Consider the following 18,844-nt stretch of genomic DNA (forward strand, 5'->3'; position numbering starts at 1 on the left):
CGACCGTGCTGGAATGAAGCAGCGACAGACGACGGAGCGCGAGATATCCGCTCCTGTGATCTCAAAGCCACGCGCCGAGCATCGCAAGTATCGCGAGAGTTGAGGACGAGAGAGGAAAAAAAAAAAAAAGGAAAAGACACCGGAAAAGAAAACTGCTGATTAAGGATCTGAAAATGATGATTTCAACACATTTGAAACGTTTTTCATGATTAAAAGACGTTTGAAGATGCGAGACAACGTCAAAAAAGTGATAATTTATCCACAAAGACGTTGAAAAAAAGCTTTTTAAGTATGTTAAATGACCGCAATTGTGCATTATTATCTTATTTTTATTCTTATCTCTACTTAATTACACTATATTAGAGTGTAATCCTCTACCATATTGTATTTTTATTTATTTTATTTTATTTACACTTATCTTTATGTTTTATTTATTTTTTAATAATATTTAGTGTAATAATTTTTACCATATTGTATTTTATTTTATTCTATTTTTACTCTTATCATTACATTTTATTTCTTTTTTACTTATATTTAGAGTGTAATTTTTTTACCATATTGTATCTTATTTTATTCTATTTTGACTCTTACCTTTACGTTTTATTTCTTTTTGACTTATTATGCCCTTACACGTTTCTGCACCTCTTATTGTAAATGTGTGTTGTCATTCAATTCAAAATTCTCAAAGTTATTTCATGAAAACCAGGACCAAAAACTGTTCATTACAACACTAATGCAAGATTTACACCAATTACAAGATGTTTAATTATGCAAAAACAACCTAAAGGAATGCAAATCTACCTCAAAGGCATTGAAAAAATATTATTAACAGTGAAAATATGAAAAATGACATGGAAGATGTTGTTGTTTTGACTAAAAAATGATACAAAACAACCACAAAGAGGCAATAAATGACTAAAGGGTCAAACGTAAGCCAAAGCCTTTCCTCCTGACCATATGTTCCTGTGAGGATCAGGTGAAGCAGAGGTAAGTGGTCAGTGGGAGAAAGGTCATCTGGTGTCAGACCAGGATCTACATTCCTCACAGTTTCCTCTGAGAGAGTGTGTGTTTGTTCAAGCGTTAAACCGGTCATTATTCATCTGATCTGACATGTTTCAGACAGGAAGTGACAGGAAACTGAAGTTAGTAAACCACTCACTCTCCCTGCACCAAACCCCATAGAGAAAACCAGTGATTTTAACATCACAGAGACACAGGAGTTCACAGGAGTTGTTGATCCACTGCTGCCTCCATCACTAACTTACAATGTCTTATTTTAGTGAATTCGGCTTTTAAAATATTTAATTTAGACTTAAATCAGTGACACAAAGTGACCACACGAGGCAGCAGTAGACCAGCAGCTCCTGTGTCCCCCGTGAGCTAAAATCACTGATTTTCTCTATGAGGTTTGGTGCAGGGAGAGTGAGTGGTTTACAAACGTCAGTTTCCTGTCGTTAAAGTCCGTCTAACAGTGAAATAAAGACGTGATCGTGTGACGCAGATGTCATAATAGACTCAGGCTCCTGCAGACAAACGTGTCGGCACAAAATGGCGTCCTCATTCAAGCCTAAACTCAGGCTACAAACACTAAAAACACAATGAAACATTCCATTTCTGCCAATAAACGAGCATAAATGTTACATGCTGGGATTATAATCTGGCATAATGTCCTTGTTTGAGTGGATGTGTCTTGATAACAAACACTGACTCACTGTCTGTTACATGAATGAGTGATTGTGAAGTGTTTTGTGCTTTAACTTCACAGTGATATCAGGATCACTTACAGTAAATGTGTGTGTGTGCGAGAGTGTGTGTGTGCGTGTACCAGCCTTCTCCAAGAATGTTGCCTAACTCGACTTGACACAGGTGTGTGTGTGTGTGAGGTGTGGAGCAGTTACATAACAGTGTCATGACGTCATCATCTCTGTCCAACTCCAAATCACTCTTTTCTTCTTTCTTAATAAAAACTATGAGTTTTTATTTCAGATAAACTGGAAACAGGAAAAGTGTTGTTTTTCCTCCCCTGTGTTACGTCACAGCAGCAGCAGGACACGTGGCTCCCCCTGCTGGACACCTTCATTCTCCACAGTGTCTTTTCTGCTGAGGTGACTTTTGATCGGTGAGTCACGCGCAGGTCGTTGCTGGTGTGAACGCCGCGGTCACCTGACTGTGACTGACAGGTGACGGTCATCTATGAGGTTCATACAGATTAAGAAAGATAATCCAACATTTTACAGTAGATTACGTTCACTTTATACAGAGATGAGGATTAGAGGGAAACATTTTGGAAGAGACATAAATGAAAGAAATAGGCTGGAATTCAGAGATTTAATCTCAGAATTTTGACTTTTCTCAGAATTATCATTTTAATCTCAGAATTTTGAATTTTTTTTCTCAGGATTATAATTTTAAACTCAGAATTTGGACGTTTTTTCTCAGAACTAGAATTTTAATCTCAGAATTAGAATTTTTTTTCCCTCAGAATTTGAATTTTAATCTCAGAATTTGGACGTTTTTTCTCAGAACTAGAATTTTAATCTCAGAATTTTTACTTTAATCTCAGAATTTTTACTTTTCTCAAGATTATAATTTTAATCTCAGAATTTTTGCCAAGTTTTTTTTTTTTTTTTTTTTTTAAATAACAACAAAGTGATACATAGTCATACATAACGTTTGACTGTGTCATGTATGAGCGCCACCGTGTGGCTGCACAGAGAACGGCAGCTTCACCGGATTCAAATCAGACAACTTTATTGAGACAGAGACGATTAAAAAAGACGGACTATAAAAAGACGAGAGTCGGGAAGAACCAACACACACGCACACACACACACACACACTCATGTACAGCCTCACACACACACACACAGTAGTAAACTCATATCATTCGACCTCAGACTCTCCACAGATATCCCATGATGCACTGGGTGACGTCACCAGCCGAACATGTATTCCATTGCTTTGGAGATTATGCTGTCGTCCTTCCTGGGCGTCTGTCTGTCCGACACCACCTACGCACACACGCACACACACAGCACAGGTCAACGATACGACTTCAACAGAAATCACTAGGACTGTATGCTGGCGCATCGGTCGCGTCCGCGGTCTACCTGGAAGTCGCCGGCGGCGCTCCTGTAGGCGGAGGTGAGCGGTCTGATGGCGGAGCGAGGCGTGGACGGGAGGACGCACGAGGACGACATGGACGAGGAGAAGGGGGAGGAGTCGGCCTCGCTGCTGTCCATCATCACGCTCTGAAAGAAGAAGAAGTGGCGTCACGCGGTGCTGTGGACCAATCGGACGACAGACACACGCTCACACACACACACACACACACACACACACACACACACACCTTGTCGATACAGGGCTTTACTCCCACCATGATGGCGTCTCCAAACACTTTCCCATCCTTGGACAGAGCTTTCTTCGCCTGGAGCTTGGACTGATACTGGAGATGCATCCAGTTACCAGGAGACGCCATCTGTGCACACATCATCGACACAAGACATTGTTTTTAAACCACTCACTCTCCCACACCAAAGCCCATAGAGAAAACCAGTGATTTTAGCTCACGGTGGACACAGGAGCTGCTGGTCTGCTGCTGCCTCGTGTGGTCACTTTGTGTCACTGATTTAAGTCGAAATTAAATATTTTAAAAGCCGAATTCATTAAAATAAGACTTTTAAAGTTAGTGATGGAGGCAGCAGTGGATCAACAACTCCTGTGAACTCCTGTGTCTCTGTGATGTTAAAATCACTGGTTTTCTCTATGGACTTTGGTGTGTGTGTGTGTGTTTGTATGCGTGTGTGTGTGTGTAAACATCTCACCTTGTGTTTCAGGATGTTTCCATACTGAGCAAACTGTAACAGGATGTAGGAGGCGGAGGCTGGAGGGAAACTAACACACACACACACACACACACACAGTTATAATGTGTATAAGGTGTGTATATATACTGTATATATATATATATATATATTAAAGAGTATCACAGTGTCAGTGTTTGATGATTTACCCAAACACAGTGACCCAGGTCTGGTCCAGTTGATCTTCAGAAGACAAAGACTCTCCCTGACTGTAGAACGGATCGACCTGAGCTGGAGACAAACACGTCTGCTGCAGACCTGCACAACAACAACAACAACAACAACAACAACACACTGGTGACAACTTCTCATTGTAGCATTAGCAGCAGTAGTCGTAGTACTAGCAACAGATGCAGTAACAATAGCAGTTAAAATAGTAGCAGCAGCAGCATTTTCCTAGTAGCAGTACTATGTTTTGTAGTAGTATTAGTATGAACTTGTACCTGTAATATTTCCTGGAGTACCCTGTCGTACTGACAGAGGAGACTGCATGACTGAAAAAGACTGAACACAAACAAACGTTTCAATAACGTGAAATAATCACAGCTTTTATTGACCCTGAAGAGTCAACAATCAATAATATCATCAATAAACCTGATCACTACCTTTGAATCTCTGTGTGTAAACAAACCATTTATTCACACTCTATAAACCAGATCGTTTCAAACGTCATAAAACGGTCTCACATGTGTTTAATAATCATTTAGTCCACTTCAGACCCAGGTTCTGAACCCGCCCGTGCGTCTCTGGTTCTGACTGAACCCTCCCTGACCAGCAGGTGGCGACTCTGAGACTCACCGTCCTGTGTGCGCTGAGCGGCGACCCCACACACATCAGGTCGTCACGGATACTGCGAACAGGCGGAGCTCCGCTTTTATCTTTAGGGGTGGGGATGACGGGCTGAGGGGCGGAGCCTCCTCCTCCTCCACCTGAAACACAGAACACACACACACACACACTAACGAATCCACGCGGGAGGCACTGATTGGCTGACGTGAGGGTGATGGGCGTGTCTTTGTGCTGACCTCGCGTCGTACCTGTGCTCTCCATGAGGGGCATGGTCAGGCTGAAGGGGCGGGGCTGCGGGCTCGCCGGAGCTGGAAGGTCACCCATGAGGAAGCCGGGCAGGAACTGGGCGCCGGGGTTCGGCTTGGATGACGTGGGAGAGCCAAGGGTCATGGGTTCAATCCCCACTGAGGGACACACGGACACCGTCAGGACAAATGATGAACTGCGGGACTGTTAGCTAGATTTTACCCGATGTCTGTAAACCACTCACTCTCCCACACCAAAGCCCATAGAGAAAATCAGTGATTTTAGCTCACGGTGGACACAGGAGCTGCTGGTCTACTGCTGCCGCGTGTGGTCATTTTGTGTCACTACAGTACATCCAAATGAAGGATTTTAAAAGCCGAATTTGACAGAATAAGACATTGTAAGTTAGTGATGGAGGCAGCAGTGGATCAACAACTCCTGTGAACTCCTGTGTGTCTGTGATGTTAAAATCACTGGTTTTCTCTATGGACTTTGGTGTGGGAGAGTGAGTGGTTTACAAACGTTAGTTGAATTGAGGCTTAATTTCATCAGTTTTAAGTCTATGATGTCATGCGAACATGTTCATGTCTTTATCTTCACTGTTAGACAGACTTTTCCAACAGAAAACTGAAGTTTTTGAACCACACCAAAGCCCATAGAGAAAATCAGTGATTTTAGCCCACGGTGGACACAGGAGCTGCTGGTCTACTGCTGCCTCGTGTGGTCACTTTGTGTCACTACAGTACATCCAAATGAAGGATTTTAAAAGCCGAATTTTACAGAATAAAACATTGTAAGTTAGTGATGGAGGCAGCAGTGGATCAACAAATCCTGTGAACTCCTGTGTCTCTGTGATGTTAAAATCACTGGTTTTCTCCATGGACTTTGGTGTGGGGAGAGCAACTCGTCTCTTCAACTTCAACTACGTATCAAAGCTCGATCTTTAAATAAAACACATCATATTATTTATCAGTATTGACTCCTTTATATTATATTTTTATCGTTAGAACGTTTCTGGGACGGATTATTTACACGTTACACACATTTTCCAGTCAAACAAATCAACGGTGTTTTACGATTAATGAACTCATGTCTAAACAACAACTTAAAACACAACACAAACATCGTCAGATTATTACGACGTCTTCGCGTTAATGTAAATCTCAGATTACCTTGTAGTTCCATCTCTGCGTCGTTTACTTCGTGGCCGCGATTTTCAAACGAAAGGAAATGACGCCGGAAGCTAACGAAGCTAACGCGGCTAGCGGCGAGCTAACAGGAGCTAAAGAAGAGCTGTCACTCTGAAACTCTCTGACACTTTAACGTTCACTGAAGCGGAGCGGCGACGTCACGGAAAACACGCAGTCGAGTGATTTAAAACGTGACAAAAAACGTGTTTTCTCTTATATCCGAGTTTATTCGCGTTTGTTAGCGGCGCTCAGAGAAAAGAACAGCGCTCAGAGTGTGAGCAGTAGCAGCGTCGATGCTAACGCGGCTACTTCCGGCGCATTTTAGTCTACGTCAGCGCGAAGATGCGTTCAGGAAAATCTGACTCGTTTCTTAAAGTGGTGAAATATTAAAGATGTGAACATTAATCATTAATATTACATGTGCAGTGTGTGGTATAGTATTAGTATGTATATGTATATGTATATGTATATGTATATGTATATGTATATGTATATGTATATAATAATAATAATAATAATAATGCATTATATTTAAGGCGCCTTTCAAGACACTCAAGGTCGCCGTACAAAAAAAAAAAAAAAAAAAAAAAAAATATGTATATGTATATGTATATGTATATGTATATATACACACACAAAGGTGACGTTCAGGAACAGCGACCACGTCTGGACATACGCGGTACTGCAATGAAGTGAATGAAAATTTATTTAACAAATAATAAATAAAGAGCATTGATCGTCTTCACCTCTTTAACGATCAGCTGATCCTCGAATCCATGTCAACATCTGTAAATCTGTAAGTGTGTGAGGCTAAGTTTAGTTAGTGTGTGTGTGTGTGTGTGTGTGTGTGTGTGTGTGTGTGTGTGTGTTAACGCTCGGCCTCGGCCATTTGATCTAAAAGCTTTGCTTCACTTCTCTAATCCCGTCCATCTCCATCCATCACTCCATTCATCCGTCCATCCTGGGGATTTGACTGCCATTAAGAGATGGCTTTTGTGTGTGTGTGTGTGTGTGTGTGCGTGTGTGTGTGTGTGTGTGTGTGTGTGTCAGAACACATGGATGTCGGGATCTGAACGTTCAGTGTGTGTTTGAGGACCGATGAGGAGGACGAGGACGACGAGGACCATGGAGACGCTTGAGGAGACATCTTCAGGTAAATCGTCTCTTTTCCACTTTAGTTTCCGTGTCGTTGTTGTTGCTGTCGTTGTTGTTGTTGCTGTTGTTGACTGTGAAGAGATGTTTGAGATGTTAGAAGACGACAAAGAGACATCATCGATGCTTGAAAAGACTATGAGGAGATGTTAGAGATGTTAGAGAAGACTATGAGGAGATGTTAGAGATGTTTGAGGACCAAAAAGAGATGTGTGGACAACAACGAGGCCATAGCTGCTAAGACACAACACGTCCTCACATCATTCATCTCAGCTCGTCTTCACTGTCCACGTTCTTCACGTCCATGTCTTCTCAGAGCGTTAATCCCGACGTGTCCCACATGAGAGACAACAGTCATGAGCGTCCTCGCCGTCTCCGGTCAGTGGACACGAAAACACGCTCACGGTTTCTTTGATCAGAACGAAGAACCGCGACCTTCATGAACCTTCCTGTCTCCACAGTGTCTCTGCTGCTGCTGCTGCTGCTGCCCCCGGTGGCGTGGGCGAGGTGGGCGTGCGTGAGGGCGTGTCCGGCGTCGTGCTCCTGCTCTCAGGAGAAGAGCTGCAGCGTCCTCTGCGACCGCTCGGGACTCGCCGAGCTTCCCCGAGAGTTCCCGTGCGAGGCGGCGTCCATCAACCTGGACAAGAACCGACTCAAGTTCCTGTCGGAGCGAGCGTTTGGAACGCTGCCCTCGCTCAGGTCTCTGTCTCTGGACCACAACAACATCTCCTTCATCACTCCTGGAGCCTTCAAGGTCTTCATCTTCTTCTTCTTCTTTGAGTTGTTCTCATCATTGTTGGTCTTCTACTTCTGGTTCTTCATGTTCCTCTCATGAATCCAAACCTGGTGGACCAGTTCTTCGCTCCACAGAACCTTTATCTGTATCATCTGCTTCTCTGCAGGGCCTCGCCAACCTGGTGGAGCTGAAGATGGCTCACAACGAGTACATCAGTTACCTCCACACGCGAACCTTCACCGGGCTGAAGAAGCTGGTGCGGCTGGACGTGTCCGACTGCAACCTCTTCAACATCCCGGACCGGATCTTCATCGAGCAGATGGCGCTGAAGGAGCTGCTCTGCTTCCAGAACAAGTTCAGGAGGATTCCTGGAGCCTTCAGAGGCATGGAGAACCTGACCCACATCTACCTGGAGAAGAGCAAGATCGAGGCGGTGGCCTACAACTCCCTGCTGGGCCTCAGCAGTCTGAGGTAAGTCCATAAATGTCCTCTACGCGCGATGGACACCTGAACTTAAAAGACCTTCATCCCTGAATCGTCCTGGTCTTCTCTCAGGTACCTGAACCTCCAGGAGAACCGCATCAACGTGATCCACGACCAGGCCTTCCAGGACCTGGTGCGTCTGGAGAACTTCTACCTCAACGACAACATGCTGTCGGATCTTCCTCGACTGGCCTTCCAGGGCCTCGTCCGCCTCAAGATGCTGAACCTGGGAGGGAACAAGCTGACCAACGTGTCCAGGACGTGGTTCGGTGACCTGGTGGAGCTGGAGATCCTGTTCCTGGACCGGAACCAGCTGGTGTCCATCGAGGAGGGCACGTTCGAGAACCTGACCAGCCTGATGACGCTGCACCTGAACGGCAACAACCTCACCGTCCTGCCCTTCCCCGTCTTCCAGCCCATCTACTTCCTGGGTCGCCTCTACCTCTTCAGGAACCCCTGGGAGTGCGACTGCGCCCTCCAGTGGCTGAAGGAGTGGATGCAGAACTACCGGCTGGTGCGCGACGTGCCCTGCGCGTCGCCGTCCTCCGTGTCCGGACTGGATCTGAGCGAGGTGGTCTTCAGCCGGGTCAACGACACCTGCGTGGACCCGGCGGAGCTGAACCTGACCACGGCGTCGCCGGACGTCGAGTCCACCACGGAAAACCGCTTCAACAGCCTCATCTCCAAGCTGCTGCAGCAGGAGCTCAGGGAGGAGATGGGGAACGGGACCGAGAGCCTTCGTAATGGGACGCTGCTGGGGCCCGAGGACGGGCAGCTGTCCGCCGGGGTCAGAGGGCGCCGGGGTTACGCTAGCCAATCGCTTCTCTGCGTCGCTGTGGTCTGGCTCCTCCTACTTTGACGGACTCGTCACATGTTAGCGCCAAGGAAAACGTTATACGTCATTGTGGTGAATTTCCAATTCTCCACTTCGCCAACATACAGTCCTACTGATTTACTGTAAAGTGCCACTTGGGGGAGCTGTTTCCAGTTGTACTAAAACCTCGTGATTTATTTATTTTACGAAAAAGAAAATGTGGTTTCTGACAAAAATGTTACGTGAGATTTTTACGACTAAAAAAACCCCACCCCCTTCAGATCGCAGCTCCACCCCCAAAACACTGTGCGCCAACAAAAAACACGTGATTCGGAACACGTTTTTTTTGCAGCATCAGTTACGAACTAAATGAAAGTTGCATACAGACAACATTAACAATAGTTTAAAGCATATTTTTACAAATATTGCGATAATTCCGTGAACTGCAGTTTGTCGAACTTTCCTTTTTTTGTCGCGTTTGTATTTTCATTCACATCGTCTGGACACTAGTCCAAGAACGTTAGCATCTGACTGTTAGCGGTTCTAAATAGTTTCTCTGCAGCTTTAATCCTCTTAGACTCCGCCTCCACACACTGGGCGGGACTTGCGTTAGCCTCCCGTGGTTGGACGGACAGTTTCCTGCTCTTGGACACGCCCCTCTCTGTGTGAAGTGGGCGTGGCAGATGTGACGGGACATATGTCATATGGGGTTTTTTCTGTACGTACGGTTGCCACGACGACAGTGATCCACTTCATTAATGTAATTATTACACGGAACACTCTGTCACCGTTTATTTTCTTTTTAGATTAGAAATAGATTCCGTGGAGCTTTTTGCTGCCCGACCTCTGACCTCTGACCTCTTTCAGAGTCGTCGCTCTGATGATAATCTGCTCTTTAATGTGGGATTAAACTGAGATTAAGACGACAGGCGGCACCACATCACTCTCATTTACTGATGCTGTGGTTTTTTTTCTCTTTAATCCTGAAGCAGAACTGAACATTTATGCTAACGCTGAAGCTTTGAAGTGTCAAACGGAGACTTTTTTCAAAAGATCTGTGTGACCCGTGAGCGCCCCCTGCTGCTGAGACACAGAGGCAGACTTTTTCCAACAGGAAACTGAAGTTTGTAAAGCACTCACTCTCCCACACCAAACCCCATAGAGAAAACCAGTGATTTTAACATCACAGGGACACAGGAGCTGCTGGTCTACTGCTGCCTCGTGTGGTCACTTTGTGTCGTCACTGAGTTAAGTCTAAATGAAATATTTCAAATGCCGAATTTAACAAAATAAAGACCTTTTCTGAAACGACTGAATGAGTGAATGAATGAATGAATTAGGACGAAAAGAGAGAAAAATCCAGACTTTTATTTTGATTCTCTTCTTATAAACATTTCACTACACGTTTCATCCTTTTCCCCTTTTTTTTTTTATAAACGTTTTTTTAAATTTTATTTAAATTTTTTTCGTTCATTTTTTTCTTCCTTTTCATAGAAAAATCACCCAGAATGCATAGGTGCGTCCAGTCGACGTCCGTCTCGTTTTTCTTCGTCTCGTCTCGTTTCAGTCCAAACATCTGGAATGTTGTTGTTGTTGTTTGTTTTGCTTCACCTTTTTCATCACTTCTTCCTCGTTGGTTGACAGACGGACACAGGAGACACAGACGGACGGACAGTATGGACGCTTGCAAATGTCCACATGCAGGAGAACCTCCATCAGATCACTGAAACATTTGTGGGTTCATTTAAAAGAGACGCAGCGTGAACACGCAGCGTGAACACGCAGCGTGAACACGCAGCGTGAACACGCAGCGTGAACACGCAGCGTGAACACGCAGCGTGAACGCGTGAACACGCAGCGTGAACACGCAGCGTGAACGAGACGTCGCCGAACGCCAACGGGGAGGAAATAAAAGACACTGTGAAGTCGGGACGTGATGCTAATGGTGCTAATAGATTGTTAACATGACACCAATGTAATGCTAACATAAAACGCGGTGCTAACATGACGCTAACATGACGCTAACGTAGCACGTGACACTAACGTAACACATGGCACTAACGTGACGCTAATGTAATGCTAACATAACGTGGTGCTAACATGACACGTGGCACACGATGCTGATGTGACACTAACGCGATGCTATCGCGACACTGACGTAATGCTAGTGCGACACTAATGTGATGCTAGCGCGTCACTAATGTCAACTTCACGAGTGAAAAGCCAAACTTCCGAAACAAAACCTGTTTTGTTTGAGCTGCAACATCGCCCCACGTTTACCCAGCATCCTTAGCGTTCCACTGGCTACAGATCAACGATGAAAGATACAGCTGTTAAAGGTCCCGTCTGTAACTTTGAAGAGCAAATACTGAATATGTTTGAAGAATCTTCAATGGGAGAGGAAAGGTGGTCAAAAAACGTACCATGGGCTAACGTTAGCAATGCTAGTCATGCTAACAGTGACAGGCTTTGTGAGGTCACGTTGAGCTGAGGGGGGCGCTAAGTTTTACAGGAGCTGCCCTTGTGCCTTGTCATGCTAACAGCTAGCCACCAGCTTCAGTTGTTGTAAAAGGTCAAGAGGTCAACCAGAAAGTGGCTAACACAAAGTAGCTGTAAAGGGGCGCGTGTGTCGCCACCTAGTGTAGCGGAGGTAGACGTACAGTCCTGTTTGTTTGGAGTTTAAACGACAAAAACAAACAAACTTTGACTAAACTGCGAATCAAAAGTCGTACCGTGAGCTCGTTAGCGCTGTTTGATTCCGAAAAACATCAGCTAACGAGGCTAACTGAGGGAGTGAGGTGACGTGGCGACGCGCTACTGTCTCTTTAAAACAAACGTAGCCTCCTAGCTAAAACAGACATGACAATATTCACTTTAGTTTTCTCTGTTTTTTTTTTTTTTTTAACACAACACTATGACGAGGTCATGTGGGAGGGGCCAGAGTCTGAGGGTTTGTCGTACTCCGCTCTGGAAAAGGGGGCGGGGCGTGGGCGTGGGCGTGGGGGCGTGGTCAGTAGACCCAGGACACGGGGACCCACTGCCCCGCGGTGCAGACCAGGTCCATGGCCTCCTCCAGGAAGTGGATGGTCTCGTCGATCTCGTTGTTTACGATGGTTTGGTCAAAGTAGTGTTCGTACGTCTTCTGGAGAATCTCCGACTCTTTCTGGAGACGCTGCAGAGACTCGTCCTGAGGAGGAGGAGGAGGAGGAAGAGGAGGAGGAGGAGGACACTGTGAGACACTGATGAAGACTTCACCACAGTTTATTCAGGTTTTCTCAAACCACACCAAACCCCATAGAGAAAATCAGTGATTTTAGCTCACAGGGACACAGGAGCTGCTGGTCCTCTGCTGCCTCGTGTGGTCACTTTGTGTCACTGATTTAAGTCTAAATTAAATATTTTTAAAGCCGAATTTTACAAAATAAGACATAGTAAGTTAGTGATGGAGGCAGCAGTGGATCAACAACTCCTGTGAACTCCTGTGTCTCTGTGATGTTAAAATCACTGGTTTACTCTATGGACTTTGGTGTGGGAGAGTGAGTGGTTTACAGACTCTTTCCTCCTTCCTAGCCATGTTTTCCATAAAAGTCATTTTAATCCCCGACTGTTCCAGTGTGTCGAGGTTTTTACTAAACAGAGGGAAATGTTGACCCTAATCTCTACGACACACACACACACACACGCACACACACGCACACACACACAGTTTTACTCACTGACAGTGTTCGACACCACCGCGGTGTCTGAGGGGAGGAGGGAGGTGAAGGGGGCGGGGCCAAAGAAACAACAAACGCATGCAGCAAACGGAAATAAAATAAAATAGAGATGAAGACGAGCAGAGGATGAAGAAGAAGAAGAACAAGATGTGGATTCACACAAACACAACAAACCACACACAACTTCCTGTTTACACACAAGAAATAACCATGATTTTCCTTCTAAAATAAACAGCATCTTACAATTAAAAGTAGTAAATGAATACCGCTGTGTTTCACAAGCAGGAAATTGACAAAATTTTGCTTTCAAAAGACAGAAATTGATGATATTTAGCTTTTAAAAGACAGAAATTGATGATATTTAGCTTTTAAAAGCCGGAAGTTGACAATATTTAGCTTTAAAAAGCAGGAAGTTGACGATATTTAGCTTTTAAAAGACAGAAATTGATGATATTTCGCTTTTAAAAGACGCAAATTGAGGATATTTAGCTTTAAAAAGCAGGAAGTTGTCGATAATTAGCTTTTAAAAGCAGTAAATTGACGACAATTAGCAGTAAATTGACGATATTTTGCTTTTAAAAGCAGGAAATTGACTATAATTAGCTTTTAAAAGCCGGAAATTGATAATATTTAGCTTTAAAAGCCGCAAATTGAGGATATTTAGCTTTTAAAAGCAGGAAGTTGTCGATAACTAGCTTTTAAAAGCAGTAAATTGACGATATTTCGCTTTTAAAAGCAGGAAATTGACAATATTTAGCTTTTAAAAGCAGGAAGTTGTCGATATTTAGTTTTTAAAAGCTCCAGTGTGTGTACAGGTGTGTGTGTGTGTGTGTGTGTGTGTGTACGTGTGTGTTTGTACAGGTGTGTATATGTGTGTGTGTAAAGGTGTGTGTGTTTACCTCATTAATTCCAGGTGTTATTGTCGGTGCAGCGATGAAGACGACGTACGGAGCAAACTCTGCTGTTCTCAGGACCTTCAGGGCCTGATGGAGGTCAGGTGACACAGTCAGTGAGTCACACACACACACACACACACACACACACACACACACACACACACACGTTTACACACACACACACACAGACCTGAGGCTCCACGTCCAGTATGGCCACCAGTCCCTGTTGGTGGATCTTGCGTATGGTCTCCAGTCTGGTGCCGTACATGGCGTCCTCGTGACTTCCGTACTCCAGATACTCGTTGTTGCTGATGTCCTGCATCATCTGATCGTGGGACACAAAGTAGTAGTTCTTCCCGCTCTCCTCGTCCTTCTTGGGCGGCCTGGTGGTGTCTGTGGGACAGAGAGAGAGGACACACAGGAAGTGAGCAGTGACACTTCCTGTTGTTCCTCCTGTGGGCGTGGTCACACGGTGCGTCTTACGTGGGATTGGGTAGGCGAATCTGTCGGGGCGTTTGGTGATGAGCGTGTTCTTGATGTGACGACGACCGACTCCATGAGCTCCTGACACACACACACACACACACACACACACACACACACACACACACACACACACGTTAAATATTAAACAATAACAATGTGTCGGCCAATCAACAGACTGCAGTGACTAAAGCTCCGCCCCTCATTGAGATCGGTCATTTTGATCATGAGTTTCTTTAGCTGAATGAGCTAATAATCTAAGTTTATCGTTAACTATAAATTACAGTGATAATATCTTATTGTGATAATATTTTATCGTAACTTAAATATTACTACAATAGCTTAGCTTTAATATCGTGATATCTCATCGCGATAATATCATATCGTAACGTAGATATTGCGACATCGTAGCTTAAATATCGTGATAATATCAGATTGTGATAATATCGTTTCGTAACTTAAATATTGTGACAATATCGTAGCGTAAATATCATGATAATATTGTATCGTAACTTAAATATTGTGATAATATCGTATCGTAACTTAAATATTGCGACAATATCGTAGCTTAAATATCGTGATAATATCGTATCGTGATATCATATTGTAACTTAAATATTGCAACAATATTGTAGCTTAAATATCGTGATGATATCGCATCGTGATAATATTGTATCGTAACTTAAATATTGCGACAATAGCTTAGCTTTAATATCGTGATAATATCGTATCGTAACGTAGATATTGCGACATCGTAGCTTAAATATCGTGATAATATCAGATTGTGATAATATCGTTTCGTAACTTAAATATTGTGACAATATCGTAGCGTAAATATCATGATAATATTGTATCGTAACTTAAATATTGGGATAATATCGTATCGTAACTTAAATATTGCGACAATATCGTAGCTTAAATATCGTGATAATATCGTATCGTGATATCATATTGTAACTTAAATATTGCAACAATATTGTAGCTTAAATATCGTGATGATATCGCATCGTGATAATATTGTATCGTAACTTAAATATTGCAACAATAGCTTAGCTTTAATATTGTGATAATATCGTATCGTAACTTAAATATTGCGACAATAGCTTAGCTTTAATATTGTGATAATATCGTATCGTAACTTAAATATTGCGAACACATCGTAGCTTAAATATCGTGATAATATCGTATCGTGATATCATATTGTAACTTAAATATTGCAACAATATTGTAGCTTAAATATCGTGATGATATCTCATCGTGATAATATCGTATCGTAACTTAAATATTGCGACAATAGCTTAGCTTTAATATCGTGATAATATCGTATCGTAACTTAAATATTGCAACAATATTGTAGCTTAAATATCGTGATGATATCTCATCGTGATAATATCGTATCGTAACTTAAATATTGCGAGAACATCGTAGCTTAAATATCGTGATAATATCGTATCATAACTTACATTTTGCGAAAATAGCTTAGCTTAAATATCGTGATAATGTCATATCGTAACTTAAATATTGCGACAATAGCTTATCTTAAATATCGTGATAATGTCATATCGTAACTTAAATATTGCGACAATAGCTTATCTTAAATATCTTGATAATATCATATCGTAACTTAAATATTGCAACAACATCGTAGCTTAAATATCGTGATAATATCACATCGTGATATTAGCGTGATAATGCCTCACCTAACAGGACCAGTGTTTTCCTCTTAAAAGCAGGAAGTTTGACGACCTCTTCATACGTGACCAGGTCTAGTTGATCAAACACTGAGGGTCAAAGGTCAAAGAAAGAGATTAAAAACATGACTTTACTCTGACATGAGTGAAGACACAGAGACGACAGACTGACACATGTCAACAACTGCAGAGATTCAACCTGGGATTAACACGTCTGCAGTGCCACCTGGTGGCTCCTAGAGGAACAGCACTAAATAACACAAGATGAAGATGATGATGATGTCACTGTTACTTACGTTCAGATTCCGTTCAGTGGAGAAAGCAAGAGAAATAAAGAGAGGACATTAAACACACACACACACACACACACACACACACTGTGACACCAGCAGGTGTGTGTGTGTGTGTGTGTGTGTGTGTGTGTGTGTGTGTGGTCACATGTTGAAACTCTCTTACAGCGTCTTTAATACGACACGAGGACGACGATCACATGGACTTAAACACAACATGTGAACACACTGAATCATACAGCGTGTTTGTGTGTGTGTTGTTGTTGTTGTTGTGTACCTGCGTTGTGTTTGGCCAGATACTTGTCTTTATAATGTTTCTTCTTCTTTCCAAACCAGGTGCAGCTCGTCTGCTGCTCCTGTTTGGTCTTCTCCATCGCTATGCACGCAACACGCCTGTCAACACACACACACACACAATACACACAGATGTTAGTACGGGCCAGGAAACACACTCACGTTGTAGCGTTTTATAAAACGCTGAAGTGTTTTGAGAAATGTTGTAGCGTTTTGTGAAAACTAGCACATTGTAAAACACTGAAATGTTATAGCGTTTTGTGAAAAGTAGCATTTGTGAAACGTTGTAGCGCTTTGTGAAAAGTAGCGTTTTATGAAAAGTAGCGTTTTTGTGAAACGTAGCGTTTTTGTGAAACGTAGCGTTTTTGTGAAACGTAGCGCTTTGTGAAAAGTAGCGTTTTATGAAAAGTAGCGTTTTTGTGAAACGTAGCGCTTTGTGAAAAGTAGCGTTTTATGAAAAGTAAAGTTTTTGTGAAACGCTGTAGCGCTTTGTGAAAAGTAGCGTTTTTGTGACAAGTAGCGTTTTTGTGACAAGTAGCGCTTTGTGAAAAGAAGTGTTTTTGTGAAAAGTAGCGTTTTGTTACAAGTAGCGATTTGTGAAAAGTAGCGTTTTATGAAAAGTAAAGTTTTTGTGAAACGCTGTAGCGCTTTGTGAAAAGTAGCGTTTTTGTGACAAGTAGCGTTTTTGTGACAAGTAGCGCTTTGTGAAAAGAAGCGTTTTTGTGAAAAGTAGCGTTTTGTGAAAAGAAGCGTTTTGTTACAAGTAGCGATTTGTGAAAAGTAGCGTTTTTGTAAAAAGTAGCGTTTTTGTGAAAAGTAGCGCTTTGTGAAAAGTAGTGTTATTGTGAAAAGTAGCGTTTTGTGAAACGTTGTAGCGCTTTGTGAAAAGTAGCGTTTTTGTGAAAAGTAGCATTTTGTGAAAAGTAGCGTTTTGTAAACCCTTAAATGTTTTGAGTAATGTTGTAGCGTTTTGTGTAACGTAGCGACTTGTGAAAAGTAGCGCTTTGTAAAACACTAAAATGTTATAGTTTCGTCAAATGCTGAAATGTTGAGTCATGATGTAGCGTTTTGTGTAACGCAGCGTTTTTTTTAGAAATGTTGCCGCATTTTGCGAAAAGTAGTGCTTTGTCAAACACTGAAATGTTTTGTGAAACGTTGCAGCATTTTATGAAATGTAGCGTTGAAACGCTGAAAACCTCAGTTCAAGCACCTCTGAATTCTTCCAGGTATTTTAAACGCTGCATGTCTTTACGGTGTGTGTGTGTGTGTGTGTAAGCCCCGCCCCCTCGCCCTCCCTCACCACTCCTGTAGCTCAGGTGAAGGTATGAGTCCGGCCGTGGCGTTCTTCATGTTCTCCAGTTTTCCCTGCCACCAGTTGTGGTCGTCCTTGGAGATAATCTGGATGACGTCGCCGACCTGGAAGCGAACGCCGGCCTCTTTGCAGGGGATGAGCTCGTCTTTGGACGGGTCGTACTCGAACTGAGCCCTGACGTAGATCTGTGGACACACGGGGGTTCAGGGGCGTGTCAATGAAGAAGTGATGTGGGGGGGCGGAGTCTCACGGGGGAGGGCGGGTCTTGGTTACTAACGACACAGGCATTGTTTATAAACACTGGTCTGACACTGACGGGAGGAGGAGGGGGAGGAGCTACTGGTGGGTGGAGCTTGTCTCTTACCTTTATAGACATTTTGTCGTTGATTGGAGGTCGGGACGTAATCTAGGACGTGAAAGCATCACACACACACACATCATGCAGTAAAACAGCTGTGTGTGTGTGGGGGGGGGGGGGGCGTGGTTCATAAACAGTTTTTTTTTATACTTTTGTTATTAGGTGAAAGTTTTCTTTGGTTAATGAATCAGTGTCATGGTCGATGATTTCATGACCTCTGCTGCCCTCTGCTGGCAGCTGCTGCGATCACAACCTCCCGTCATCCAAGAGACGAATGAGAATTATTCATGATATTAATGATGTTATTGATGTGACCTCTGACCTCTGCAGGGGTCAACAATGCCTGTGTCATTATTACCATCGTTAAAGTCCAGAGACTGTGGATTAACTCAGATTACACTGAGACTGAATACTAAAATGGACGTGGCTGACACTGCTACGTCTGTCAGGAGACGACGCCCACTTTTGTAAACAGTCTCACAGACAGAGGCACTTCTGAGTGAAGGGGGCGGGGTTAGGGAGCGAGGG

General features: G+C 43.3%; 3 protein-coding genes across 4 annotated transcripts in view; 1 reads left to right on the forward strand and 2 right to left on the reverse strand.

The window, feature by feature from the left end:
• Positions 1-2,899: 2,899 nt before the first annotated feature.
• On the reverse strand, positions 2,900-6,195 carry nup35 (nucleoporin 35). Its single transcript, XM_083907013.1, has 9 exons — positions 6,074-6,195; positions 4,904-5,059; positions 4,665-4,795; positions 4,310-4,370; positions 4,016-4,124; positions 3,828-3,897; positions 3,353-3,481; positions 3,111-3,251; positions 2,900-3,011 (listed from the first exon to the last, which is right to left on the reverse strand). Exons 1-9 carry the CDS (start codon positions 6,084-6,086, stop codon positions 2,934-2,936), a joined length of 888 nt encoding a protein of 295 aa, XP_083763139.1. The 5' UTR covers positions 6,087-6,195; the 3' UTR covers positions 2,900-2,933.
• A 1,404-nt stretch (positions 6,196-7,599) lies between these two features.
• Positions 7,600-9,321, forward strand: nyx (nyctalopin; the record flags this gene model as incomplete). The annotated part of the gene is made up of 4 exons (XM_083906716.1): positions 7,600-7,621; positions 7,705-7,997; positions 8,146-8,450; positions 8,535-9,321. The coding sequence occupies 4 exons, from the start codon at positions 7,600-7,602 to the stop codon at positions 9,319-9,321; spliced, it is 1,407 nt and encodes a 468-aa protein (XP_083762842.1).
• A 1,321-nt stretch (positions 9,322-10,642) lies between these two features.
• caska (calcium/calmodulin-dependent serine protein kinase a) overlaps positions 10,643-18,844 on the reverse strand; it is a 35,734-nt gene continuing 27,532 nt past the window's right edge. For both annotated transcript variants that reach the window (XM_083907406.1, XM_083907405.1), the window contains 7 exons: positions 17,947-18,143; positions 16,630-16,745; positions 16,072-16,152; positions 14,372-14,452; positions 14,079-14,281; positions 13,892-13,975; positions 10,643-12,463 (listed from right to left, as the gene is read on the reverse strand). In XM_083907406.1, the coding sequence (XP_083763532.1) occupies positions 12,287-12,463; positions 13,892-13,975; positions 14,079-14,281; positions 14,372-14,452; positions 16,072-16,152; positions 16,630-16,745; positions 17,947-18,143 (939 nt within the window). In that variant the 3' untranslated portion in view covers positions 10,643-12,286. The remainder of the gene's footprint in view (positions 12,464-13,891; positions 13,976-14,078; positions 14,282-14,371; positions 14,453-16,071; positions 16,153-16,629; positions 16,746-17,946; positions 18,144-18,844) is intronic.

The sequence above is a fragment of the Microchirus variegatus genome (genome assembly GCF_963457635.1).
Source record: "Microchirus variegatus genome assembly, chromosome: 20".
Taxonomy (NCBI): Eukaryota; Metazoa; Chordata; class Actinopteri; order Pleuronectiformes; family Soleidae; genus Microchirus; species Microchirus variegatus.

Bases quoted from the DNA above. Each gene is read 5' to 3' on its own strand.
- nup35 (XM_083907013.1), bottom strand. The intron at 4,796-4,903 runs GTACGACGCGAG...TCTGTGTTTCAG, and splicing joins GCCCCTCATGGAGAGCACAG to GTGGAGGAGGAGGAGGCTCC. The intron at 3,898-4,015 runs GTAAATCATCAA...TGTGTGTGTTAG, and splicing joins ACCTGGGTCACTGTGTTTGG to TTTCCCTCCAGCCTCCGCCT.